Here is a 27,903-nt window from a genome sequence, read left to right as displayed (position 1 = left end):
CCCGAGCAGCCCTGTAGTTCGGTGACCCCTACCTTTCCTTAAGATGATGAGGCCCCCCTACTCGGGCCCTGGCGCTGGGGAAGGCGCGGCAGGACCACTCCCTCCTCCCCCAGTGACGGTGCGCCCCGGCAGCGTCGCGATCGAATGACAGCAACCCTCCCGGGCCTCGAGGCGGGCGCTCCATCTGCTCTCAGGAGCCCCTTGCTTAGTGGCACTAGGTGTCCCCCCAGCCATCGGGGGAGAAATGACCCCAGCTGGTAAGTGGCGATGTTGCCGAGGACAATTTGTAGGATGGAACAGCGTGCACTTGGTATTAGTTCCCCGTGTGCCAAGCCCCTGGGCAGTTTTCAGGGTGTGTCTGCAGGTTCCTTCTTGCGGGGGACGGGAGGGGAGAGTCAGATTAGGCAGTGACCCACCCAGGGGAAATGTTGACTTTCTGGGACTCTTGAATATCTAGAGTCTGTCACAGTCCACAAATGATGAGCTGTATAATCTTGAACAAATTACTCCATCGACCCAGTTTACCCGGCAAGGAGGTGGGGAGAGAGAAATACTAAAAGCACTATGCAAATTTAAGCTAGTAATACAGGTTAGTAAGAGGGTGTCCAACCCTCTGCACCGCAGAGGAAAAAGCAAAGTCACCCTGTGGAACCACTTTTCCTCCAGCCACAATGAGATCATTGCAGCCAAAGGATGAGTTGTTTTACCTGTTAAACATTGTGAAACCAAGATGGCAGCATCCCTGGCCCCAGTGAGCTTTTTTTTAATAATCAAAATTGTAGTAAAGGAAGACTTAAACATATAAATCAGTTATTTACTAGAATATTGACTTAAAATCATGGTTTTGAAATTTATTTAATGACATGGGAAAACACTCATAATATCAGAAAGCAAAAATACACAGCATGATCCCAGTTTGTGTATTTTGTGTCTATAAAAATGATAAGAAATACTCCTTTTCTGCAGGCGATTCAATGTATTCTTTGCAGATTTTCCCAAATTATCTATGAACCTGTAACACTTTTATAATCAGTATATTTTTTAAAAGAAAATGATAATTATATCTATCTCTCGGATGTTTTTCACTTTTTATATACAGTAAGAAATACATATATATGTCTAAAGTCCATCTATTTAGTTTAGAATGCCATGAGTTTTAATAAATGCATATCATCACGTACCCACCATCACAATCAAATCCTAGGACAGTTCCATCACCACCACCCCACCTCACCCCACATTCTCTCATGCCCCACCTACTCCCCTGGCAACCACTGGCCAGATTTCTGTCCCTATAGTTTAACTTTTGCAGAATGTCATATAAATGGAATCATACAATATGTCACCTTTTGAGTTGGTTTCTTTGACGTAACATGATGCATTTGCATGTCATCCACATTGTTGCATGGGTCAGTAGTTTATTTCTTCTTGCTGAGTGGTAATCCAGTCTCTTTATCCCCTGGTTGAAAGACACTGGGGTTGTTTCTAGTTTGGGGAGATTATGAATACAGCAGGATTTTGTGTGAATCTAAGTTTTCATTTCACTTGGGTAAATAACCTAGAAGTGGTCTTGCTGGGTTGCATAGTAAGCCTGTATTTAACTTTATGAGAAACTGGCCAGCTGTTTTCCTAAGTGGGCTGTTATCATTTTTGCATTCCTACCAGCAATGAATGAGAGTTCTGGTTGCTCATAGAGCTTATTTTTAATGATGATTGTAATAACTCACATTTCCTAGTCCTTACTATTTGCCAGGCACCATGATAAGTGTGCTACTGTACGTAATCGCTAAGTCATGCCTGACCTTTTGAGACTCCATGGACTGTAGCCCACCAGGCTCTTCTGTCTGTTAGGTAGGTAGAATAGGGAAAAGGAGTCCAAAATGGCGGTGGCTAAAAGACAAGCAAGGGAAAAGCCCTCGAAAATAGAACAAAGGAAGGTCAAAGGAAGGTCCGAGGACCAGAGTGAAGACTTCAGGTGGAACAGTCCTCCTGGCTAAGCCCAATTTGCATAGGGCAGGCTCAGGTGGAGGAAAAAAAAAGTATAAAAGGAGGAGCCAAAGCGCTTTCTTGCTCTCTGTCTCTCCCAGGTGGGTGTGCTCTTTCTCTCTCACTCTCTCTTTCTCCCTCCCTTCCCCGCACGCTCCTCCACGCTCTTCTCTTCAAGTCTTTGGGTTGGCATCCCCTCACGCTTCGAGGATGGATTCTCCTGCTATCTTCTAAATAAAATAGAGCTGTAACACTGATTTGCCTAAGAGCTATAACACGGTTTGTCCAAGACCCGAGAGCTGTGACGCGCTGAGGGCTTTAACGTCCGTCTTTAACGTCCGTCGCTCCAAATCTTTGTTGTGACGAGCCAGACAAAGAACCAAGGAACATACACTCGCGTGACATGTCCATAGGATTTCCCAGGCAAGAGTACTGGAGTGGGTTGCCATTTCCTTCTCCAGGGGGTCTTCCCAACCCAGGGATCAAACCCATGTCTCCTGCTTGGCAGAGGGATTCTTTAACACTGAGTCACCTGGGAGACCCATACCATGTATATATAATACATCCTCTTTTAATCTACATGGCATTTCAGAGGTTGGTAGTTATTATCTGCAATTCACAAAAGAGAAAATGGGGATATAGTTAAAAACTAACAAAAAATGTGCCCCAGGTCCCATAATTCTTCCTGCCATTCATTCAGTGAATTTATTGAAAGAGTGAATGAATGATCCTGCTGGCAATAGGCACTAGGCCAGGTGCTAGGAATTTAGTAATCAACAAAATAAGCCAAGTACCTGCCTCCATGGAACTGTTTCCAAGTATCACAATCAAGAATTTTAATAGTTACATGCAAGGCAAGTAAAGCATATGGTTAAAGACGAAGGAGTGCTCTGATTGGATGTGAAGATCAGGAGAGGCTTCTCTGAAGAAGAGATTTTTAAGCTGAAGCAAAGGGTGGAGCTGTGAATAGGAGATGACAGATAAAAGGAACTGCTGCTGCGGCTGCTGGTAAGTCGCTTCAGTCCTGTCTGACTCTGGGCGACCCCATAGACGGCAGCCCACCAGGCTCCTCCGTCCCTGGGATTCTCCAGGCAAGAATACTGGAATGGGTTGCCATTTCCTTCTGCAATGCATGAAAGTGAAAAGTGAAAGTGAAGTCGCTCAGTCGTGTCCGACTCTTAGCGACCCCATGGACTGCAGCCCACCAGGCTCCTCCGTCCATGGGATTTTCCAGGCAAGAGTACTGGAGTGGGGTGCCATTGCCTTCTCCGGATAAAAGGAACAGTATATGCAAAAGCCACAAGGATGAAGAACTTGGCCAGGGTATGGGACTTGGAAAGCCATGAGGAAAATGGAACAAGAAGAGGCCAAAGAAATGGGCAGTGCCAGATGGTGGAGACTCGTGATGGTCATCTGAGGAATGGAAGGCCTTTGAAGGATTCTAAGCAGAAGAGTGACAGGCCCAGCTTCACCAGGCCTGTCATCAGCCCTGGCCCCCTTTGTGTTTTCTCTTCTTCGCGGCACCCCACATTGTTGGGGAGAGTCAGGGAGCCAGGGTGACCATCCCAATACTAAGTCAGGCTGTCCAATTGCCACTGATTGTCCTTTTACAATCCCATTGTCGACCCTCAATTGCATTCCCCCTGCGACCCACGTCCTTCCTTATGCTGAAGCTCCCAACCTCATTACCTTCCTTCTTCCTCTTTGCAGATAAGATACTGATAATGAATATAAGTTTGGGTTTTAAGAGAGTTACACAGTACAAAAGTCTAGGAAGACAAAGAGCAGAGAGATAGATGGACGTTAGGTGAAGAAACATGCATTCCTTGGTGGCCCACTGTGGTTAAGGATCCGCCTTCCAATGCAGGGGACGTCCGCTTTCTCTGGTTCTCCTGCGGTGGAGCACGGGTTCAGTAGCAGCACAGGCTGAACCAACTGCGAACAGGCTCCGTAGTTGCCACTCATGGGCTTGGTTGCCCTGCGGCATGTGGACTCTTAATTTCCCAACTAGGGATCGAACCTGTGTCCCCTACCCTTGGCAGGGAAGACCCAGGGGACCCAAAATTTTAAAAAAGCAGTAACAGGCTAGACTGTTCATGATAAGCAAACGAGAGAAATATCTTTACTAGAAGGAGGAAGCCTGGAAAGAGATTATAAGCTCTTAAATAAAATATGGGAGTGTACAGATATGAAAAATTGGGGTATGAAAATAAGGAATGTGTGGTTTCTCACAAATGAGTTGGGCTTTTTAAAAAGCAATTTTCTGTAATGGGATAGGGTATATAGCTGATGACAAAGTCATCATAGAAACATCTTTTCTACCTTGAAATTTCACTAAATGAGGAAAAAGTCAACCGCTAATACTTAAAAAAAAAGCACAAAACCAACCTAGGAGGAGACCCTATCCTTTAATCAGCAATGGGAAAAGGATAAGGTAGAAGAGAAGTACTACAACAGTCTGTAGGGCAGTGTTGGGGCGCATCTCTGAGGATGGCATCAGAATAAAATAGAAAAAAGAGTAACCCTCCTTTCACAATGCTTCTCTTTGTGCCCAAAACGTTTAAATATATAGGCTGGAAATAAGTCATTTTAAAACAGCCTTTGTTCATGAGATCCAGTGAGATCTCTGAATTTCATGTGCCTCTGTCAATTTACTGGTTTTTTTCCTAACTCTGTTAAAAGGAGTCTCTGACACCCTATGCTGTTTGCAACTGGTTTCATTATTTTCGAAGGAGCTATACAATAATAAATTGAGTAGACATGGTGCAGAGTGTTCTTTTCCAAGATCAAAACAGTGTCTTTATTCTATTAAGAAGGATCTCCATAAGTACCACCTCCTGAACACCTGGGCTTTTTATGAAACTTAAAAAAAAATAATCATAGAATGTCTAAATGACATGCTTTTTACCCACTAAATGCCAGTAGCATAACCTCTCACCCTCACATTGTGATAACCAAAAATACCCACTGCAGATTTCCACATATCCCCTCCTTGGACCCTCAAGCACAATCACACACAGACACTTGTCACTATGGGTGGTAAAAACCTTCCAAGCCAACTTGTAGTAGAGGCATATAGTTTAATTCCTGTATTAAATCTTGTTCAGAATGTCTTTTTTGGTGCTTCTTTATGCATTGCTTTAAGTGCATGACTTTCATGAGGACAGATTTCTTTTGCTGTCCTTCGTTCTGGAATTTTCTGAACATCCTGGACTCTGGTGTTTGTTCTTGACTGACATTCCAGTGGGCTTAGCTGGACAGACGTGCACTTAGGCTTCCTGCTCTGTGGCGTGTGAGATCCTAGTTCCCAAACTAGGGACTGAAGCTGCATCTGCTGCCTTGGCAAGGAAGAGCCAGTTCAGTCAAAATTAAAAAAAAAAAAAAGTAACAACAGTCTACACTGTTTATGATAAGCAAAAGAGAGCTAAAAAATACCTTTAATAGAAGCAGGAAGCCTGGGAAAACAGATTATAAACCCTTAAGTAAAATATGGAAGTGTACATATATGAGAAATTTGGGTATAAAAATAGGAATGTTCTGACTGTTCCCATATCCTGGACACCCAGTTTTGTTTTGATTGGTACTCAGGTTCTCCGTGCATGTCCATTCTTGCTAGAGAGATTATAATCTCTGCCTAGCTTCAGTAGCTCCCCTGTTCCCACGCTGGTAGCTCAGGCATTCAGTCTCGTCTATATACCAGCTCCCGTATACTTTTATATTAGGACCCTTCCCCATTGGCTACATTGAGTTCATGGTAATTCCTTCACTCAACAAAGTGATAATTACACAGGTGAAAATGACTAGCCCTCTGGTGCAAGTCTTACATATTACAACAAACATAAACGCTTATTTTATAAAACTGACATTAACTAGTACAACTATTATAATGTAGCTACCAGTAATTAGTCTTACACCCTCAAGTTTCTCACAATGCCACGGTCACTTCCTGCCCTCTTTTCGTGTTGTCTTCCTGCTGAGTTCTGGTGCGTTCCCTGAGCTGGGTCTTTAGCAGCTTCTCTTCTGGTCTACCACCACCAGTTCTTAATCTTTTTTTGAATCTGGATCCCTTGGAGGAAGTGAAGACTTCCATACCATAGATCCTTTCCCCAGAAAAAGATATGTTTGTACATTTTGCAGGCAATTCTACAGGGAAAGGGATCCTACGGAATATTTCTTAAGCTATTTTTTTAACCCCATCTTCTTTCTGCTAAACATAACAATCTTTTTTAAAAAATATGTATTTGGCTGCACTGGGTCTTAGCTGAGGCACATGGGAGCTTCGATCTTTGTTGTGGCATGTGGATCTAGTTCCCCACCAGAGATCGAACCCAGGCCCCCTGCACTGGGAGCACAGAATCTCAGCCACTGGACCACCAGGGTAGTCCCCTAAACATAACCCTCTTGTGAACAACCCTCCCACACACAATATTCCAATAAAAGGTGTGATCCTCATCCCTCCAATTTTATAACCACTGATATGTAGTTTTTATCCATTTTCCACTAGCCAAAAATATTTGGCCCAGCTAAGCATTTTTAGATCTACATCAGAAAACCAGTCAAACGTTTTATGTTCAAAATGTAATAATGTTCAAGACTGGGATAGCTTCCTCCAACCCAGTCCCCCATGGAGATACATTGCTTTGAGAGGTCACTCTCAACAGCCATCTCTAGTCTCCAGATCTCTTCTCTCCACACTTGGGTTTCTCTCCTTAGTGTCAGTCACATATTTTCAAATGCCTGTGAAAATCTTCACTCTGCTTGTCATCATTTCTCTTTTTCCTTGCCCTCAGTGCCCCAATCTAAGTACATTTACCTCTTGGGTCTAGAGTTCAGCATTTGATGGGGAAGCCCTCCAGTGGTGCAGTCAGTTAGCCAACAGCACTTACACAGCATTTTATGGGCATATCTAATCCACTGCACTAAATGGCAGTGAGTGGTGCTAGGGACTAACACAGTGCACTGCATTTACATAGTATTTTATGCATGTTCGTGCATGCTCAGTTGCTTAGTTTCTGACTCTCTGCAACCCCATGGACTGTAGCCCACTAGGCTCCTCTGTCTATGGGCTTTCCCAGGCAAGAATACTGGAGTGGGTTGCCATGCCCTTCTCCAGGGGATCTTCCCAACCCAGGGATAGAACCTGCATCTCCTGGCAGGAGGATTCTTTACCACTAAGCCATCTGGGAAGCCCCATTTTATGCATAAATATCCAGTTATGCTCTGGAGATCTTTCTCTGTATTTTGGTCTTTCTCTGCTTTTAGAGGCCGTATAGTATTCCATAGTTTGATGATACCAAAGAATATTTTATGTCAGATGATATCCTAATTGACTTATGATGGTTCAATTTATGATTTTTCAATTTTAGGACAGTGTGAAAGCCATACGCACCCAGCAGAAACCCTACTTCAGATCCTGATCTTTTCCCAGGCTGGTGGCGTTCTGGGTGATACATCCTCTTGCAATGCTGGGCAGAGGCAGTGAGCTGCAGCTCCCCATCAGCCAGGCAGTCAGGAGGTAAACAGTACACTCACAACCGTTCTGTTTTTCACTTTCAGTCCAGTTTTCAATAACTGCATTAGATATTCAACATTTTATTATAAAATAAGCTTCACATTAGATAATTTTGTCCAAGTGTCAGCTAATGTGTTCTGAACACTTAAAAAACAAACTTATTTCTCTTTCTAGTCTTTTGTGTGTGTGTGTTTTAAAGTTTTTATTATTTGTTTATTTATTTGGCTGCATTGGCTTGAAGCATGGGGGATCGTTGATCCTTTGCTGTGGCACCAGTCTAATTGTGGCTCAACGGCTCAGTAATTGCAGTGCAGGAGCTGAGTTGCTCCAACAGCATGTGGAATCTTAGTTCCCAGACCAGGGATTGAGCCCTCATTCCTTGCATTGCAAAGTGGATTCTTAACCACTTGAACCACCAGGGAAGTCCCCTGAACATTTTTAATTAAGGTGCGCTAGGTTCAGCTATGGTGTTTGGTAGGCTGGAAGTATTAAATGGATTTTCAACTCATGATATTTTCAACCATGATGAGTTTATCAGGACCTAGCACCACCAGAAGCTGAGAAAGATCTGTACTCCACTACTGGATATTTGGTGGTTTAGTCACCAAGTCGTGTCCAACTCTTTGCAACCCCATGGACTGTAGCCTGCCAGGCTCCTCTGTATATTTAGATCATTCCTAAATCTTCCCTCGTAGCTCAGTTGGTAAAGAATCTGCCTGCAGTGCAGAAGACCAGGTTTGATCCCTAGGTTGGGAAGATCCTCTGGAGAAGGAAATGGCAACCCACTCCAGTGTCCTTGCCTGGAAAATCTCATGGACAGATGGAGCCTGGGGGGGCTGCAGTCCATGGAGTTGCAAAGAGTCAGGCATGACTAACACTTAAATTTTTGTGTGTGTGCTATTACAAACAACACTGTAACCTTGCAATACGTATTTATACTTCTATCAGCACTGAAAAAAGTGCCTATAATCCACATATCTTTATGAACACTGGGTATTATGTCTTGTAAATATTTACTTATAAAACTTCTGTTGACCTTTTGTATTTCTTCTTTTCAGTTCAGTCACTCAGTCGTGTCTGAATCTTTGCGACCCCATGAGTTGCAGCACACCAGGCTTCCCTGTCCATCACCAACTCCCGGAGTTTACTCAAACTCGTGTCCATTGAGTCAGTGATGCCATCCAACCATCTCATCCTCTGTCGTCCCCTTCTCCTCTTGCCTTCAATCTTTTCCAGCATCAGGGTCTTTTCCAATGAGTCAGCTCTTCACATCAGGTGGTCAAAGTATTGGAGTTTCAGCTCCAACATCAGTCCTTCCAATGAATATTCAGGACTGATCTCCTTTAGGATGGACTGGTTGGGCCTCCTTGCAGTCCAAGGGACTCTCAAGAGTCTTCTCCAACACCACAGTTCAAAAGCATCAATTCTTTGGCGCTCAGCTTTCTTTATAGTCCAACTCTCACAGCCATACATGACTACTGAAAACACCATAGCCTTGACTAGACCGGACCTTTATTGGCAAAGTAATGTCTCTGCTTTTTAATATGCTGTCTAGGTTGGTCATAACTTTTCTTGCAAGGAGTAAGCATGGCTTTATAGCATGGCTGCAGTCAACATCTGCAGTGATTTTGGAGCCCCAAAAAATAAAGTCTGCCACTGTTTCCACTGTTTCTCCATCTCTTCTGTTATTTCCATTTTATATTCTTTGATTCTTTTGGGTCATTTGTGTTTCTTCATAATTTGTAGGTTTTGACTATTCTGAATATTAACTCTTGCTCTACTATGTGAAAGTTACTCAGTCATGTTGAACTCTGCGATCCCACTAAACAGTCCATGGAATTCTCCAGGCCAGAATACTGGAGTGGGTAGCCTTTCCCTTCTCCGGGGGATCTTCCCAACCCAGGGATTGAACCCAGGTCTCCCGCACTGCAGGTGGATCTTTACCAGCTCAGCCACAAGGGAAGCCCTCTCTACTGTGTACCACAAACATTTTCTTCAGTTTATATTGTCTTTTTACTTGTTAAGAGTGACTTTTGATGTACAGTTTTTTGCTTTTTTTAAAAATGCACACAAATCTATCAGTCCTTTTCCATGTATCATCTGGGATTTAGACATTGTTTGGGAAAACATTCTTTAGCCGGTGAATTATAAAAATATTTTTCAAAAGTTTCTTCTAATACATCTGTAGTGTTGCTTTTCATGTGTAACCTTTCATATCTCTGGAATTTATGTTTGTGTTTGGTGTGTGGCAGGCCACTGTATTCGTTTCCCAGGGTTGCCATAGCAAATTAGCACAGGCTGGGTGCATTATGACAACAGAAATTTATTTTTGCACATTTCTGGAGGCCAGGAGTCTGAGATCAAGGTGTCCGCAGGACTGATTCCTTTTTGGAGGCTCTGAAGGAGAAACCCTTCCTTTCATGCCTCTGCCCTGGCTTCCGGTGGCTGCCAGCAGTCCCTGGCTTCCCTTGGCTCATGGACTCACCCTTCCAATCCCTCACTGCATCTTCACTTGGCCTTCTTCCCTGTGCCTGTGTCCTTTACTGTCTCTTGTAAGGATATGCTCGTTGGATTTAGGGCCCATCATGACCCAGTACAGTCTCACCTCAAGCCTTACCATAGTTAAATCTGCAAAAACCCCCATTTTCAAATGATGTCACATTTTAAGGTGATCGTGGATCCTGGGGTGACACTATTCAGCTCATTTTACTTTTTCCAAAGGAAGGCTAGTAGTTTCTGTGGTTTTCTTACTTAGTCCTTTCTTTGCATACACATGGGATACACTCGCACAGGTTAAATGTAGTGGGTCTGGTTCAGGACTTTTGTTTCATTGACCTGTTTCTTCTACACTGTTTCAGTGATAATAAGGTCTAGGATGTTTTGATATATTGTAAATTCTTCCTCCACCCCACAGGGGTGTTCTTTATTCAAATATTTCTTGATTATTCTTGCACATGTTCTCTAATTCACATAAGCTTTAGAAAGAGTTTATGGAGTCCATTCAAAACATGTTGGAATTTCAATTAGAATTGTACTGAATTTACAGATCAATTTGGGGAAAGTTCAACTGTTTACAATATTTAGTTTTTCAGCCATCTTCTCCCATTTATTTAGGCTTTTATGTCCTTCAGTAAAAATCTGTGACTTTCTTCATATGGGTCTTGCATATTTCTTATTAGGCCTAAAACTACCAATTTTATAAATTTTAAAAAACTATTGTAAATAGTCCTCTTTTTCTACTACCATTTCTAATTGTTATTTGTTGACTTATAGAAATGCGATTTATTTCTGTGTATTGGTCTTATATCCAGCCACCTTACCTCAACTGCTTTATTCTATATTTCAGTTGATTTTCTTAATTTTTCTCGATAAATTACCAAATTGTTTAAAAATATCAATAGTTATTTCTCTTCCTTTCCAATGTTAAAATCTTTTTTGAAGGTTTATATGTGAGCTACTATTCTGGCTAGAGAAGATGTTAATTAAACAGCAGCAGACAGAGTGGACATGGTACTAACAATCCAGACAGGAGAAAACATGCTGAACAAACCACTCAAGGCACAGATACTGCAATAAGGAAACAACGGATTTATAACACATAAAGAAGGAAAGTGACAGACTCTTGGCTGGCAAGTGCTCCCTGCCCTTCATCTAACACTAATATGGAAAACCTTCCAAATCGTTCTCAGACCTCAGGCAGCTCCATCAGGTTACCTGGCAATGTGGGAGTTTGCTCTGCCTGCAGGGCAAATGTATTATCAGCCTGGCTCCTAGCACAACAGTTCATTCAGTCTTCAGACTGACCATTCATAGTTCACGAGGTCAGTACAGGCAACTGGTGACACTCAGCTGCCGCATAAGCACGTGCTGGGATGCTTGGGGCTGAGGTTCTTTTTGCTATATATAATGAAGATTCCTCCCCACATTAGACTTCTAAGTCTCTGTAACTAATCAGTTTTCTTTGCTTTTTTTTTTTAAATTTTATTTAATTTTTAAACTTTACAATATTGTATTAGTTTTGCCAAATATCGAAATGAATCCACCACAGGTATACCTGTGTTCCCCATCCTGAACCCTCCTCCCTCCTCCCTCCCCATACCATCCTTCTGGGTCGTCCCAGTGCACCAGCCCCAAGCATCCAGTATTGTGCATCGAACCTGGACTGGCATCTCGTTTCATACATGGTATTTCACATGTTTCAATGCCATTCTCCCAAATCTTCCCACCCTCTCCCTCTCCCACAGAGTCCATAAGACTGTTCTATACATCAGTGTCTCTTTTGCTGTCTCGTACACAGGGTTATTGTTACCATCTTTCTAAATTCCATATATATGCGTTAGTATACTGTATTGGTGTTTTTCCTTCTGGCTTACTTCACTCTGTATAATAGGCTCCAGTTTCATCCACCTCATTAGAACTGATTCAAATGTATTCTTTTTAATGGCTGAGTAATACTCCATTGTGTATATGTACCACAGCTTTCTTATCCATTCATCTGCTGATGGGCATCTAGGTTGCTTCCATGTCCTGGCTATTATAAACAGTGCTGCGATGAACATTGGGGTCTTTGCTTTTTTTTTTTAATTGAAGTATAGTCTATTTATAGTGTGTTAATCTCTGTTAAAGTGATTAACACAGCAAAGTGATTCAGTTATACATATATCTTTCCTTCTTTCTTATATTCTTTTCCATTATGATCTACCCAGGCTATTGAACATAGTTCCCTGTTCAATTCAGTAGGGCCTTGCTGTTTACCCATTCCGTACATCAGGATTTGCATCTGCTAACCCGAATTCCCACTCCTTCCCTCCCCCACCCTCTCCCCCTTGGCAACCACAAGTCTGTTCTCCATGTCTGTGTCCGTTTCTGTTTTGTAGATTTCACTTGTGTCATATTTTAGGTTCCACATGTAAGTGATACCACATGGCGTTTGTCTTTCTCTTTCTGACTTCACTTAGTACGACAATCCCTCTGTCCATCTGTGTTGCTGCGAATGGCATATTTCATTCCTTTTTATGGCTGAGTAACGTTCTATTGTATATATGTAGCACATCTTCTCTATCCGTTCGTCAGCTGATGGGCATCTAGGCTGCTTCCATGTCTTGGCTATTGTGAATAGTGCTGCTATGACCACAGGGGTGCATGGATCTTTTTGAATTACAGTCGTCTGCACTGTTCTTAGTTTCCAGCCATTTAGATTTTCACCTACAATCTTACTGAGCTGTAATTAACTCTTGGGGTTGAAATTGGCTGTGCGTGGCCAAAGACACCACACACTTAGCTTAATAGGAATGCTTTTCCTTCATTCATTTCTTAAGTACCAAGCACCTACATAATTGTAGTTTACTACATAGGTTAATAGAGCTCAACCTATAAAGAGAAAAAGACTAGATACTTAAATAGGAGCTTGGGTTTCTGTTGATATTATGATGCCACTTTAAAAACAGAAACTCAGAGTGTGAGTAAGGATGGGAATCTTAATATTTTTAAAGATAAAGTTACCAGAAAAGATGAAGGCCCTAAGTTTGTGTGCCAAGGTGTATCTCCGAACAAACCTGCTCTCACCCTCAGTTAAGAATTTCTTTAAAAACCAGTGAAAAGCCACTTTGAAAGATAATCTATAATAATTCAAATATAAAATCATTTCTGACATTAAAAATCAGGTTTGTGAAATTCAACATTGAAAATGCTTATAAGTGAAATATTAATATTCATAATTAAAGCATGACCTCAGATATATAACAAATGCATATAAAGAAGACTGGGAAGAATTCTACAAAATTGTTAATAATCTCAGAGTAATATCTCAGTGATAGCATTATTTATGATTATTTTCAATATTAGGCATGGTTTAGTTTTTAAAGTATTACTTTTATGATCAGAAAACTAAAAAAGACAAAGAAATTATCTGAGTTTAGTTAAATAGAGTAAGCAAAATCAACCTTTTATGGAATTACTGATGAGACATGAAGACACTGAAAATTGTTGATTTGTTGTTTTAAGGCGGCAGCTGAATTTGTTCACAATGATTTGCTGGTTTTAACTCATTTCAGAGGTAATTTCCGTAATGGATCAACATTCTGGAATATTTTTTTAAGTTGACTACCTTTAGCTAGGTGTGGCCATCTGCAAACAAGCAAAGTTTTGCATTTATAAGCAAAGGAAGTGCATATGTGAAAAGACTTTGAAAAATATAAAGCAATACACAAAGGCAAGCACTATATAATCAGCTCTTTGTGTAAATTGTGTTTTTTATTGACAGGGATCATTATCAGTGTGTACAGAAGCAAAGACTTCCCTGTGGGGTGTAGCTGTGGCCTGTTTGCAGAAGCCATGTACTTGAGTGTGACTGTGCTTCTCAGACTCCCAGTTTGCTTTTGCAAACAGTCCAGGATGAAATTGAGGAAGCTGCAGTCTGGAAGCTGGCTCAGGCCAGGCATCTTCGACCTAATAGATGTTTACTGAGAAGCTTAACAGCAAGTTACTGTGCTGTGGGGATACCAAGAGAAAGAACAATTCCTGATTGCTGCGTTGCATATTGTTCACATGTATTTGTGAAAAGACTTACCTAATTCTCACAGCCGCCCTGTGAGACAGGTAGAGAGGCACGCCCATTTGCAGGGGAGAGTAGGTAGTTTTCTCCAAGCAGCAGAGCCAGAAGGGGCACTCAGGTATCTCTAATCCTAACCCTGGTGCTGGGTGTCCTGGCTGCTTAGTGGATAGACGGGTCCCTCCTGCCCATCGGGAGCATTCGGTCTGTAGGAGAAACATAGGGATCCGTGAAAGGCCACGTTGACCAGGTGTTCTTACTGAGCGCAGAGTACAGGAGGGAAAAGAGGAAGGTGACCGACTTCCTCCTGGTCACACTCTGAGTCCTAAGACCAAGTTGACACTTTTGCTGGTGGTAGCCTAAAGGCAGAGACGTTCTTTCTCTTTGTCCACCTCATTTCATTTTTCTCTGTGTCTTACAGCCCTTTTCCCCTTGTTTGCCTCCTGTGAATTGCAATCTCTGGATCTGTATCTCCATGTCTGTTTTCCTGTGTGGAAGGCTGGAGCTTGGCCTTTTTTATTCCCAGTAACTGTTTCTATCTCAGTCTCCTCCGATGGATCTTCCTGTGCTGTATCTTTCTTACCACGTCTCTTCCCATCACTTCTTTTCTCCTTTTCTCCTCCTTCCTGCCCTGTCTCTGCTTCACCTGTCCCTAATGCAGAAAGGAAGTGTGGTTCTCAATAAAGCAATTTTTATTTCAAAAGACTTTCATTTTCTTTATTGTGATTTTTAAAGTAGATGAGTGGATGGAGACCTCTAAGTTCCCTTTTGGCTCAGGAGCTCGATGTGAAGATGTTTCATGTGTGAATCTCAGTCGTTTTCCATTGTTTCCCCATCTATTTGCCATGAAGTGATGGGACCGGATGCCATGATCTTAGTTTTTTGAATGTTGAGTTTTAAGCCAGCTTTTTCACTTTCTTCTTTCACCTTCATCAAGAGACTCTTTAGTTTTTCTTTGGTTTCTGCCATAAGGGTGGTGTGATCTGCATATCTGAGGTTATTGATATTTCTCCCAGCAATCTATTCACTTGAGTATTCTCAAAGTATTTTACAAGTAAATATGGAATTTTCAGTTTAAGGCTGGAGAAGCCAGGGAGCAGATATGGGGAGAGTCATGTATCTTACTTACTGACAGTATCCAGCTTGGGATCTAAAGTACTGGGAGAGATGGGGACCAAGAAGCAGGATCAGTGGCAGAAGAAACCACTGAGAAATCCCACCACAGCCCTCCAAAACTAGAAGCTTTATTGAGTCCCATTCAAGGGGTGTGATTCTGATTAGGTAAATAAGTCTTAACATCCAGTAACCCAAACCTCACTCCTGAAACCCACAAAGGAAGTATAATTAAAACCTCCTTAAATTTCTTCCCAACCCTATAGCGTGAAGTAGTTGAAATCACACTGGAACATGAATCAGGAGTCCTGCTCCTAATTTAAGTCTTGCCACTTCATAGAGTGGCAATTCTATTTACGATTTGTTCCTAAGTTTTCTTATCTATAAAGTGAAAATAATAAGCTTATCTACCTCACTGGGTTGGTTATTTTGAGAACCAACTCAGATAATACATGTAAAATGCTTTGAAAAATTATATATAAATATAAAATGGTGTTAATAATGGCATCAGAGCCCATAAACTCCACCCCATACATTTCTATTTGTGGGAAAACACTTAGGAACAATGGTTACTAATCCAAAACCACATTGTGAAAAAGAATTACTCTCTCCTTGCTTATCAAGTTTGATGGCAGAATAATCATTAAGTACATTGACCTTGAAGGCAGAAAATACTGAATTTAAATCCCAGCGCTGCTACCAGCAGTCTGACCTTAGCGATATTTTAGTTGCTTTGGGTCTCATTTTGCAGACAGACACACATACACTCACTCACTCACTCATGCTGAGTGAGGGTAATAGATTTTTCATGACGAACAATGAGATAATGCATGCGAAATGTTGGATCCAGTACCTGGCATATTATGAGTACTCAACGAGCATTAGCTTTAAAAAGTATCACGCATTTCTCGAGCATTTGCAATGTGCCAGGTGTAACTTAGGGAACAAAGCAAAAAGATCCTGTTTTTTGTTGTGTTTTTTTTGTCACATCACGCAGCTTGCAGGATCATAGTTCCCCAAACAAGCACCAAGTCCTAACCACCGGACAGACAGCAAATTCCCGACGTGGTCCTATTTTGAAGAAAGAGTGTATAAATAAAAACCAACATGCATACTACACAAATGCAAAGGCAGTTCAGAAAATGAACTTAGAAACCTGCCTGGAGACAGATTCCTTCTTGCAGGAAGAATCATTTGGCTCAAGACTTTTGAAGGGATAGTGGAAGTTTGTGTTGAAAAAAATTTCTTTTGATACTTTTTACTCAACTTTATCATTTGCTCACAGGGGTTTTTGGATCACTTGAAAAGCCAAGGCTTATGTTTATGCTTGTTGCCCTTCTGGTGATTCAACGTAAACATTTTAGTGACTTCATGAGCATGGTTTTTGAAATTGATTTTACTGGTTATTTTCTCTGCATGAAACATGTTGTTTTGTTTTCCCTTCATAGACTCCTTAAGAGCCGTACAAACGACTTGTTGATTCCCATCACTTAGAAATATTTCATCGTTGATGCAGGTTGCTGATACCTTTAAGAAGAGATGGTAGCAAGGACTTATGACCACTGTCCCTCTCTGGGAGAGCTGGAGGTGACTGGGATAAACGGGCAGGGAGTGGAAACTGCAGTGAAGGATTTGCTGTCCCGGAGAGAATGGAAGGTTTACAGATAGCTGCAAATATGAATATATAGATAGCCTTTTATTTGCCAGATAACTTGCTACCAAATGGAAGTATCTTTCACATTTCTACCAATGTGTTGGCAGTGAACTGGGGAGTCAGAAATGTTGCCCTCAGTAGAAGAAATATCAGACTTTTCTTTGGGTTTTCTGCTTTCTTGCTGCTGCTGCTTATCGCTTCAGTCGTGTTCAACTCTGTGCAACCCTATGGACTGCAGCCTGCCACGTTCCTCTGTCCCTGGGATTCTCTAGGCAGGAGTACTGGAGTGGGTTGCCATGCTGGCCTCCTGGGGATCTTCCTGACCCAGGGATCAAACCCAGGTCTCTTGTACTGCAGGCTGCAGGCAGGCTCTTTACTGCTGAGCCATCAGGGAAGCCCACTTTTGCTTCCTTCCTGCTGCTGCTGCTAAGTCACTTCAGTCGTGTTCGACTCTGTGCGACCCCATAGACGGCAGCCCACCAGGCTCCCCTGTCCCTGGGATTCTCCAGGCAAGAACGCTGGAGTGGGTTGCCATTTCCTTCTCCAATGCGGGAAAGTGAAGTCGCTCAGTCGTGTCCAACTCTTCCCAACCCCATGGACTGCAGCCTACCAGGCTCCTCCATCCATGGGATTTTCCAGGCAAGAGTACTGGAGTGGGGTGCCACTGCCTTCTCCTTACTGTTGGCTAAATCTCTCAGTTTAACTACATATAGGAAGATGTTGAAAGCTGTGTTTATTCTATATCTGCTTCTACACCAGCAACTGCGATGTTAGATAAAATTTAATTGGCATCTAACAGAAATCATCTGTTAGCTTATAAAAGTCATAGAATCATAAAGATTTGGGGGCAGGAAGAACCTAAGAGGGTTTGTAATACAGCCTCTTCAATTTCACAAATGAGCAAAATGGCCCAGGGAGGCCGGGCCCATCTCTTCCAGAGTCCTCTGAGAGGGCTTTGGTCAGCATTTTGCATGATGGTGATTTGAAGAGATCTATAGCACCTTTCGATTGCTGTAGACGTAAGTGAATTGTCTTGCTCCCCTTTGTAAGCTGAGGAAGATACAGACCAAAGTAAAACTCTGGCAAATCCCAAGGGAAGAGAAGCCGGTAGTACTCAAGTTAATGTACTGGCGCTCTGTGTTTGGTGCTGAGTGAAAACAGCTTGATTCACTCCACTCAATTCCAAGGCATCTGACCAAGAACTCTGAAATAAGGATGACGTTATCAATAACAATAACAACAACAGTCACCAGGACGGGATGGTATCTTGCCCCTAAGCCAAGAGACAGCACCGCAATACCACAGCAAGTCTGCGGCCCTGAGACCCCACCGCCCTGTGTGGTTTGAGAGAGGAACTGCTGGATTCAGGATTTCATGTTTCTCGGAGCGATGCTCCCCTGGAGAAAGTTGAGCAGTTGGCAGAACGTGGAAAAGCCATCTTTGGCCGGCAGAGAGACCATTTCCTTAAGAATCCTACTTGGAAGCTAGAGTGCTTCATAGACAAGCCGCGCAGGCGGAGGCCACCAGCACACCCGCCCTCCCCTCCCTTCGCCTGAGAGACGCCCACCGCCCGGTTAGCGCCGGGCCACGCCCCTGGCCCGCGGCTCACCCCACCGCGCTGCTCTGTGGGTCCCGGCCCGGCGCCTTTTCCTACCTGGCTCTTTCGGGGCCTCCCCCACCCGCCGCCTGGCCCGGGGCTGGGGAGGGCAGGTGCGAGGCGGTTGGTTGGCCGCGCGGGTCCCCACGGGAGGGGGAGGCGTCCGCAGTGACGGAACAGAAGCCGCGAGAGCCTCGGCGCTGCCCCCACGGCCTCGGCCGGGCGGCGGCCACTGGCGCGCCGCGGGTCGGGGCTGCAGCATCGGCGCGCTCAGGGCCCGGCGGGCAGTAGCTCCCGCCAGCGCCCACTCGCCGGCCGGCCGGGGAACCCCGGGCAGCCTCGGGTCCAGGGGCGGTGGCGGCGAGACCCCGCCCCGCCCGGCCGGCCCGCGCCTATCGCGGTCCGCGGCCTGGTCACGCGGGGAGTGGCGCCGCGAGCTCCGGGCCATCGCCCGGCGGCGGCCAGAGTCGCGGCGGGCCGGGACGGGAGCGGAGAGCGGGGGGTTGAAATAGGGGCGGGCGGGCTGCGCCAGTCCCCGAGCCGCGCGCGCGGAGCCAACCGAGCCACGCCGAGGGCGCCGAGCGAGGCGGCCGAGCCCAAGCACCCATGCTGCTGCCGCTGGCCTGGGGCTCGCTCTTCTTCCCGGGGCTCTTCGGGGTCTGCACCTGGGGGCTGCGGCGCGCGCGGCCCGCCTGGACCCACCACGACTGCGTGATGATCAGCACCAGGTACGGGGCGAGCCCGCGTCGCCGCCCGGCTATCCGCCCCGGCCGCGCCCGCCCCGCGCCGAGCCCAGGGCGGAAAAGGGGGGCGACAGGAAGCGAGGGGGCTGCCTCCCGGGTCCTCGCCCCTCCGCGGTGCCGGCCAGAGCGCTCCGAGGACCCTGTGCGTCCTGCCCCGGAGGGACGGAGGAAGACGGAGGTGTCTGGAGGCGGTTGCCGGGGAGGGGTGGGGGTGGCCAGAAGCGGGGGTCGGCTGCCCGCGCTGATGACCCGGCCTCCGACATCTACCAATGGCTTTGAGGGTCGGGAGCGGGGTGGCGGCCCTCGCTGCCCCGGCAGCCTGGGGAAAGTCAGTTTGCAGGGTTCTGGCTTCATGCTGTCCGTGAGACTGGATTGAGGGCGCTCTTCACCCCCTCACCCCACCCCGTTTCTCTTTTCTGCCGCACGTTAGGCTGGTTTCATCAGTGCAGGCTGTGTTGGCCACCGGGTCTGGGATCATCGTCATCCGCTCCTGCAGCGACGTGATCACAGACAGGTAACATCTGATGCGGATGCCGATTGAAAGCTACACAAATCACAGCGCCAAACTCTTTCGAGGTTTCCACAGTTGAGTGGCTCACAGGCACTGGTTCTTTATCAGCGTAAGCCAGCAGACAGCTGATTAATGGGTGAAACTTGGGCACCATAATTAGTTACCTCCTCTCCTCACCTTCTTCAGCATCGCCAGCTTAGAAATAAATGCTAGAGAATGCCATTTAGAGACTTGAGTCTCATTTAAGGTGTATTAGAGGACAGTGTGGTCTACCGACCCAAGTTCTTTATGCGATTGATACATGTGAAAATTACAAGTGAAAGTAAGGCTTTTGATGCTTTTAAATGACCTCCCTGGGGTTCTGCTTTGGACTCCAGAGCCAAGGTATGTCCAGGGTGGTTAGCAGAGCCCTCCTAAGGAAAGGAACAAAACACCTCATCCCTTTCCTTACAAATGCTGCTTTCCTCTTTTCTCTGAAAGATGAAGGTGATGAAGAGTTTTCTGGAGCTTTTGGAAAACTGACTCCTGTGTGTGTTAGAGCTCAGTCCAGGGCTGGGGCAGCAAATGTGCACCTGGTAAAACATATCATAAAGACCTGGACTTGACTTTGTATAGTATTTAGACCTGTGCAGTGGTGGTTCCCACCATCTCACCTCCCACTTTTAAAGCCATCCTTTTCATTTGTCTTCTCAGAATCATTCTTTCTTCCTCACAGATAAATTGAAGAGCGGCTGTCAAATGTGCGGGGAAAGTTAATAGCCTGTCCTGATCCCTTTCTCATGGTGACTTGCTTAATGCCCTGCTTTTTACCTGTTTGGACTGGAATGGCAGGGGAGCCTGAGTGGGGCATCTAACTCACTGTGGCCTGCAGATTCCATGCCCGGATCTTACTTGGGATTTGTCCTGCCATCGTGATGTTTGTGCTTTTCTTCTTTTGCCTCTTTTTAGACAAGACCACAGCTATTGGCAACACACTGTAGATGCTGAGAGAAGACAGGTCAAGTGACTGACTGCATACATCTAAGGCTAACAGCTTTTGCTTGGCTGGATTCAATATGTATTTTAACTGAGCATTTTCTGATGGTGGAGCAAGCTCCCTCACTCTAGTCTGTCAGGTCAAACTTGACACGCGCCTCCTTTGCAGAGATAAAGGCAGATGCAGCCCCACAGCACTCCTGGGCAAGCTGCAGAGAGCTGCTACACATTTCAGAAAAGAGGTCTGCACACGATTACCTTTCAGTTCTTTAGCCCTGTGTCTCAGGAGCTTGGGCATCTGAGTTTGGCTTTCAGGGTCCTTCTTTTGTGTAACTTTATGCCTTAGATTCATTCTCTGCTTGCAGAATGGAGACAGACACCACCCTCACCTTACGTGGATGTACAAAGATGCTCTAAAGGCACCTAGATCATCTGGGGGCAGGGAAAAAGCCTTCAGGATTCATAGTCTGTTCATCCAAATATTGTTCTATCCTATGCCCTTGAACTTTAGGCCTTCATATAGAATGTCTGTAGGTAGGAGGAGGTGTCTATGAATCTTCCCAAATTATATGCAGAATGTGGTGTGGGGCCAGGGCTTTCATCATCATCTTAAAGAGATCCAGATCCTTAAAAGGGCTGAGAGTCACAACTCTAGGCAATTTCTCTATTTAAGCACTTACTTTGTTTGTTTGTTTGTTTTGGCCATACTGTGAGGCTTGGTAGATCTTAGTTCCCTGATCAGTGATCTGCCAGCAGTGACAGCGTAGAGTCCTAAACGCAGGACTAACAGGGAATTCCCTAAGCACTTACATTTGGACAGTACTTTTTACATTTAAAAGGACTTTCAGGCTCACCAGTGGCTCAGTGGTAAAGAATCTGCCTGCCAATGCAGGAGACACAGGTTCAATCCCTGATCTGGGAAGATCCCATATGCTGTGGAGCAACGGAACCCATGCACCACACCTGTAGAGCCTGTGCTCTGGAGCCCACGTGTTGCAACTACTGAAGTCCTCTAGCCCTAGAGCCCGTGCTCCGAAACGAGAACCATTGCAAAGAGTAGCCCCTGCTCACCGCAACTGGAGAAAAGCCTGCGCGGTGATGAGGACCCACCACAGCCAAAAATAAACACATATAATTTAAAAAGTAAAATAAAAGGACTCTCATCAGGAATTTCCTGGAGGTCCAGTGGTTAGGACCCCACAGGTTCACTGCCAAGGGCCCAGGGTCAATCCCTGGTTGGGGAACTAAGATCCCACAAGCCACGGCGGTATGGCCAATAAATAAATAAATAAAAGGACTCTCATACTTTTGACTTTCTAATCTTCACAATGACTTTATCAGGGAAGTAAGACAAGGATTATTATCTTCATTTAATAAAAGAAGTAGTTCAGGTCCAGGCTAGTGGTAGCTAAGATTATAATCCAGACTGCTTGCTAGTAAGTCTTCGGGGAATTCTTCTGACAGCCACACTTTCTCATCATACTGAATTGGTACTGTGTGCAGAATTTTAAAACCCTGGGATTCGCTCAAGGGGAGAGGTCAGTTATATTTCAGCTGAGCTTCTAGTAGCTGTTCATAGTTGTTTTAATTGGGATTGCTTCAAGAAAGCGGTGGAGACCGCAGATGGGCAGTAGGATAAATATTGCATCTTTTTTCACCTCCGTGGAACTTGGCTGTTAATTTACCTGCATGAATATTAAATTTGCCATTACTTGTTTGCCTGTTTCACAGCTTACTCATTCTTGAGTTTTGCTGTGGTAAGTGTGGAATGATTCAGGAACCGGAATGTGAATGGCACTCTATATATTCCCAATGTTCCCTGTTCAGTGGATGGGCTCCTTTGGTTAAGTCACCCGGGACAAAGGTAAAGATACAGATGTGAGGCCCTTGGCACACCATGTGTAGTCTCTGGGGTTTCAAGCCCTGAACAAGCACTGCAGGCGATTCTGATCTTTGGGTAGTTTGAGCCACATAATAGTGAAATGTTTCATCTACCAAACATGTGGGCGCACTGTCAAACTTAGCTGATTTGGTGAGTCTGTCCTTCTCCAGATAGTACATCATTTTAATTTTTTTTCACATATATTTTCTGTAGAATGGCTCTTTTGGGACCAAAATTTCCAAAATTATGTAGAGACTTCCCTTCAAATCTGCTCTGGGACAGTGATAAAACTATAATTTTGACTTAGCAAATATTGATTCAACCCCTTTGGACAAGTAAATGGGAACACTTGTCTTTTGTCCTGGGTTCTCTTTGGGTATCTGTCCGATGTAAGGTAGTCCTTGAGATCTGGGCTTGTTTCCAGACACATTTTTCTTAATGAGTGACACTGAGTTCAGCTGTGCATTTATAAAGAAAATGGCCAGGGCCACTTCCCAGAAACTCCCTAGAGTGGGGTTGCAAACAGATGTTAAGAGAAACTCAACTGCTGAGTAACAAGTGGAGTATTCCAAACCAGTTTCTTGGTGGGGCGATTGAATCATTGGTAGAGGTATCTACCTCAAAGTCAGCCTGTATTGCAGTACCAGAAAATCCATTATAAATGAGTAGGCAAATAGTGATGGCAAGTCACCGAAACACAGGGTGCTGAGGGAATCCTTGCTTTCTAAGCCTTTGGCACTTAGAAGTTTGCCCCGTAAATTTAAAGAAAGGTGTTCACTCGCCCTGTCAGTTCCAGCATCTTCACTGTAAAGTATCTGGGGTCAAGACAGCTGATGAAGTACAAAGCCAAAGCAAATGTGTTTAAGTGGAGGCTGGCTGTGAGCCTTCATAGTTGATACCCATAATTACTTCCTGGACTGTGTATATGCTTTCTTTCAGGCACTGGCTTGCCCGAGAGTATGTCTGGTTTTTGATTCCCTACATGATCTATGACACCTACGCCATGTACCTCTGTGAATGGTATCGAGCCGGGGACCAGAGCAGCAAACATTCCCTCACCATTTTTCGAAACTTCCTAAGCAAAAACCGCCTCATGATCACACACCACGTGTTCATTCTGCTTGTCCTTGTGCCCATTGCCCAGGTAATGGCCTCCCGACAGCCACCAGGTCACTCTTTTCTCTTGTTGAACCGGGCACCCCGACCATCAGATTCCCCCTTTTCCTCCCCTTCGCTGCCTCACCCGCCGCCCTCCTGCCAGCTGCTGCCATAGTGTAGGGAGGAGTTACATCTGAAACTTCTGGTCCTCCTTACTGGTGATCCCCTAGCCCTCAGGGCTTCTCCAGCATTTGTCAAAGGGTCTGCCTTTAGTTCATTGAAGATAAAAACCAGGGACTTCCCTGGTGATCCAGTGGCTAAAACTCCAAACTCCCAGTACAGGGAGCCTGGGTTCGATCCCTGGTCAGGGAACTAGATCCCACATGCTGCTACTAAGACCTGGCATGGTAAAATAATAAAAAAAAAATTTTTTAAGATAAAAACCAATATACAACATAAAGACTGTTTAAAGAAATGAGAGTAGCTCCATCAACTGGTTATTTGCCCTAATAGTACACAGAGAGGGCTGTATACATTATTTTGATGTCACAAAAGCAGAGACTCTCAAAACAGTCTCTTAATTTCTTCCCAGATCTGCTCCTCCCCCCCCAATAAAAAAACTCACCCAACAAGGAAGAGAAATGGGAATGCAGAGTGGGTAACGAGTCATTCCTGAGGACCTACTGTGTGACAGGTGCTTGGTTTAAAAACTCAAAGCTTTCTAATAGTCATTAGAAATTATTAGAAATAATTAGACATGAGTTCCCTGGTTGCTCAGCAGTAAAGTATCCGCCTGCAATGCAGGAGCCGGAGGAGACGAGCGTTTGATCCCTGGGTCGGGAAGATCCCCTGGAGGAGGAAACAGCAACCCACTCCAGTATTCTTGCCTGGAGAATCCCATGGGCAGAGGAGCCTGGTGGCTACAGTCCATGGGGTTGCAAGGAGTCAGACACGACTGAAGCAACTTAGCACACACTCAAGCAATCAGACGTGATAATTAGGGAGACTGTTAGCCCTCTATGGTAGATGAAGAAAGTGGGGCTCTGAGAGTTTCCATACCTCCCCTCGGGGGTACACTGTGCTGCTTTCCTGAAAGGATAGGAGGAGAAGCAAGAGGGCGTGATATTGACAAGCCTCTCTGATGGGACCCTAACATCAAGCTTGGGGCCTGGCACGCATTTTATGGAACTGATCTGGCTTCAGTGCCCTTGGCAGGACTAAGTGGACACCTGAAAGTAGGCTGCAGTTTCTTTTGGCTGACACTGAAATTCAGAGCAAACCCAGTGTGTGATGCGGTTGCCTCTGGACCCTGGGGATTCTGGGCACTGTGGAGGCCCCCCAGTGTGAGCTGGTTTGCACCGGCCCGTTGAGTACTTCCCCCCACCCCCACACGGTTGCTCAAGGTTACCCTTTCCAATAGCTCCAGTTAAGAACCTTCCTTCCGGTGGCTCCTCAACCTCCATTACTTATTTCCCCTTTCCTCTTTTCGTCTGCAGAAGCTCAGGGGAGAGCTTGGGGACTTCTTTGTCGGCTGCATCTTCACAGCAGAACTGAGCACTCCATTTGTATCGCTGGGCAGAATTCTGATCCAGGCATGTATGGGTGGGGTGGCAGAAATAATGCCAAGGGAACCAACTCTGCTTTTCCTTGGAGATTAGGGGTGGGAGTGGTTGGAGAAATCCCTTTAGTGCTACGAATAGTGGGGTAGGAGACCCCTGAACAGACTTAAAGGTCAGTTGGTCTTCGAAGCCAATGGGGGTGAAATTGTACGTTTGATTTCACATTTGATCCAGTTCTTTATGGTGGCCAGACAGTAAAGAATCTTCCTGCAATGCAGGAGACCCAGGTTTAATCCCTGGGTGGGGAAGATCCTCTGGAGAAGAAAATGGCTACTCACTCCAGTATTCTTGCCTGGAGAATTTCACAGACAGAGGAGCCTCGTGGGCTACAGTCCATGGAATCACACAGTCGGACATGACTGAGTGACTTTCACTTTATATATAATTTTTCCTGGTCATAAGTGTTTTTAAAATTATTTTGGTTGCACTGGGTCTTCACTGGTGCTCTCGAGTTGTTTTCCTCAGTTGCAGGGGTTGGGGGCTACTCATCCTTGTGTGTGGGCTTCTCATTGTCGCTTCTCTTGTGGCGTGAGGACTCAGTAGTTGTGGCACTCGGGCGGAGTTGCCCCAAGGCATGTGGAATCTTCCCAGACCAGGGATTGAGTCCATGTCCCCTGCATTGGCCAGCGGATTCTTAACCACTGGACCACCAGGGAAGTCCACAGATTTTCTAATCTGCTGTTTCCGGGTTCCTGTCAGCTGGGTGGCTTTCATATCACTGCTGGAAAAAAATATGGGACTGTATGCATATATCAATACGGCAGTACTTAATCATCTTTTCTACACGTGTCGGAAGAGGAGACGCTTGGCCTGTACACTGTGGGGCTCAGGCTAGTCACAACCCGAAGGTGACCTTGCTTTCTCCCTCCCTCTTCTTTTGCAGCTACAGCAGCAGCACTCCCTGCTGTACAAGGTGAACGGAATCCTCACGCTGACCACTTTCTTCATGTGTCGGATCCTCCTCTTCCCTTTCATGTACTGGTCCTACGGCCGGCAGCAGGGCCTAAGCCTGCTCCGAGTGCCCTTCCACATTCCTTTCCACTGCAATGTGGCCAATGCTTTCCTCATCGCGCCACAGATCTACTGGTTCTCTCTGCTGTGCAAAAAGGCAGCCCGGCTCTTTGATGTTCCTCCAGCCAAAAAGGACAGTTGACGGCTCCCATGAGTCAGGCAGTGGGCCGCCTCCACTCAGTATTCCCTGGACCAAATTGCAAATTGTGTCTTGGGTGGCCTCAGCCTTTTGGGTATTGTTCAGCAGATGGATTTGAGTTTTTCTAAAGGATATTCACTATCACCCCCCTCTTCTAACCTGCCCCTTTTGCAAAAGCACTTTTTCCCTTAGTAACAACTGTTGGATCCTGTCAGAGCTCCACTGGCAGTGAGGTGGTTTTAATGCAAAGCCCAAGGATCCTTCCTTGGGTCTTACCTCCAGGGCTCTGGGAGGTAGAAACAGGGGGTGTGGAGAAAGGGGTACCAAGGTGCTAAGCAGCTGGGCACCTGCCTGGTCCTAATATTGGTGGCTCTCCACCTTTCCAACCACTCAGGGCAGTATCTACACGCTGGGCCAGCAGAAGCAAGTGATGACTTGGTTCTTTACATAATTTTTTGTAATGCTGGCCTGGGAAAATCACTGTGGGTAGGTAGTTTTTTTTATTGTTTACTAAATAACCCGTTGGTCCTTTGCCTCATTCTCTCATCCATGTGCCAACATAAAATCCTGTCTACTGACTTCCAATCAGAAGTCCCTCTGGCAGGGTGCAGTAGGAGGCAGGGATGGGAGCCTGAAGCACCTGAGTAGGTAGGAAGGCCCATGGGTCAGCACCTCTGCAGGCTGACTTGGAAAGACCAATGTCAAACTTATGAGCTTGTCAACGGGTAAGATACTGTTCCCTTCTTAAGCACCCTCAAGCCCAGCTTCCCCCATATCCACACATACAGGATGCTCTTGTTAAAAACTACAGGGTTAACACAAGATGACGGCTGCTGAGCTATTCACTGGGTGACCACACTCTTTGACACTCCTTTTCCTATGGAGTAGGATGGACTTCAGTATTCCAAACCGTGAGGTGTCTCATCTAGACGGCCTCCTGATAAGCCAGAGCTTGTGGTCCAAAGCCTGTTCCTCTCTGAGTTACCACCATTTAGCCACAGAAGGCTGGAGAGCAAGAGGGCAAGACAGCCCTGGCCCAAATATGTCCTGTGGACTGACTCCTACCTACCATTTGCAAATAGCATCCTCTGGTGCCAACACTAATTATTCCTTAACAGTAAAAAAGGATTTTAGAAACTGCTACCATAGAATTTCTTCCCAAATGGTAGTGAAAAACTAGATTTTTTTTAAAGTGCCTTTTAATTCATTGTTGTCTGTGAACTTTTTAAAGTACTGAATGTGTGACAGTGTCTCAAATTTTGACTCTTTCGGTCTTTAATGGGTGCCGTTTAAAAAAAAATGCTGTAATTTTTTTACTGTTTTGTTTACTATCAGTATATCTTTATTAATCACCCCTGTGGTGATTAAATTGCACTAATATTTTCCAACTTAATTCTCATTTGTGAAATACATTCATGCCGACTTCCAGTAAGTGACTGTGTCTGTGCTTCTCATCTGTGTTCTTATCCATGCCACTGGCAGAGGTGGGCTGTTGCGGGGAAGGGATGTGTGA

At 45.1% G+C, this 27,903-nt stretch overlaps 1 protein-coding gene across 5 annotated transcripts; it reads left to right on the top strand.

The window, feature by feature from the left end:
• The first annotated feature begins 38 nt into the window (after nt 1-38).
• FAM57A (family with sequence similarity 57 member A) lies at nt 39-27,822 on the top strand. 5 transcript variants are annotated; one of them, XM_027517378.1, is made up of 5 exons: nt 171-257; nt 7,353-7,501; nt 23,463-23,667; nt 25,118-25,213; nt 26,124-27,822. In XM_027517378.1, exons 2-5 carry the CDS (start codon nt 7,449-7,451, stop codon nt 26,391-26,393), a joined length of 624 nt encoding a protein of 207 aa, XP_027373179.1. In that variant the 5' UTR covers nt 171-257; nt 7,353-7,448; the 3' UTR covers nt 26,394-27,822. The 5 variants fall into 5 exon arrangements, with proteins under 5 accessions (XP_027373178.1, XP_027373179.1, XP_027373180.1 ...); XM_027517375.1 differs by lacking the exons at nt 171-257; nt 7,353-7,501 and adding exons at nt 18,877-19,140; nt 19,586-19,669; XM_027517377.1 differs by lacking the exon at nt 7,353-7,501 and having other exon boundaries at nt 39-257.
• Nucleotides 27,823-27,903: the final 81 nt, after the last annotated feature.

The sequence above is a fragment of the Bos indicus x Bos taurus genome, chromosome 19 (genome assembly GCF_003369695.1).
Source record: "Bos indicus x Bos taurus breed Angus x Brahman F1 hybrid chromosome 19, Bos_hybrid_MaternalHap_v2.0, whole genome shotgun sequence".
Classification (NCBI taxonomy): Eukaryota; Metazoa; Chordata; class Mammalia; order Artiodactyla; family Bovidae; genus Bos; species Bos indicus x Bos taurus.
Note: the sequence above shows the minus strand (reverse complement) of the source record. Positions and strands in the feature narration are given on the sequence as shown.

Bases quoted from the DNA above. Each gene is read 5' to 3' on its own strand.
- FAM57A (XM_027517375.1), top strand. From the start codon at position 19,019: ATGCTGCTGCCGCTGGCCTGGGGCTCGCTCTTCTTCCCGGGGCTCTTC. The intron at 19,141-19,585 runs GTACGGGGCGAG...GCCGCACGTTAG, and splicing joins TGCGTGATGATCAGCACCAG to GCTGGTTTCATCAGTGCAGG. The intron at 25,214-26,123 runs GCATGTATGGGT...CTTCTTTTGCAG, and splicing joins TGGGCAGAATTCTGATCCAG to CTACAGCAGCAGCACTCCCT.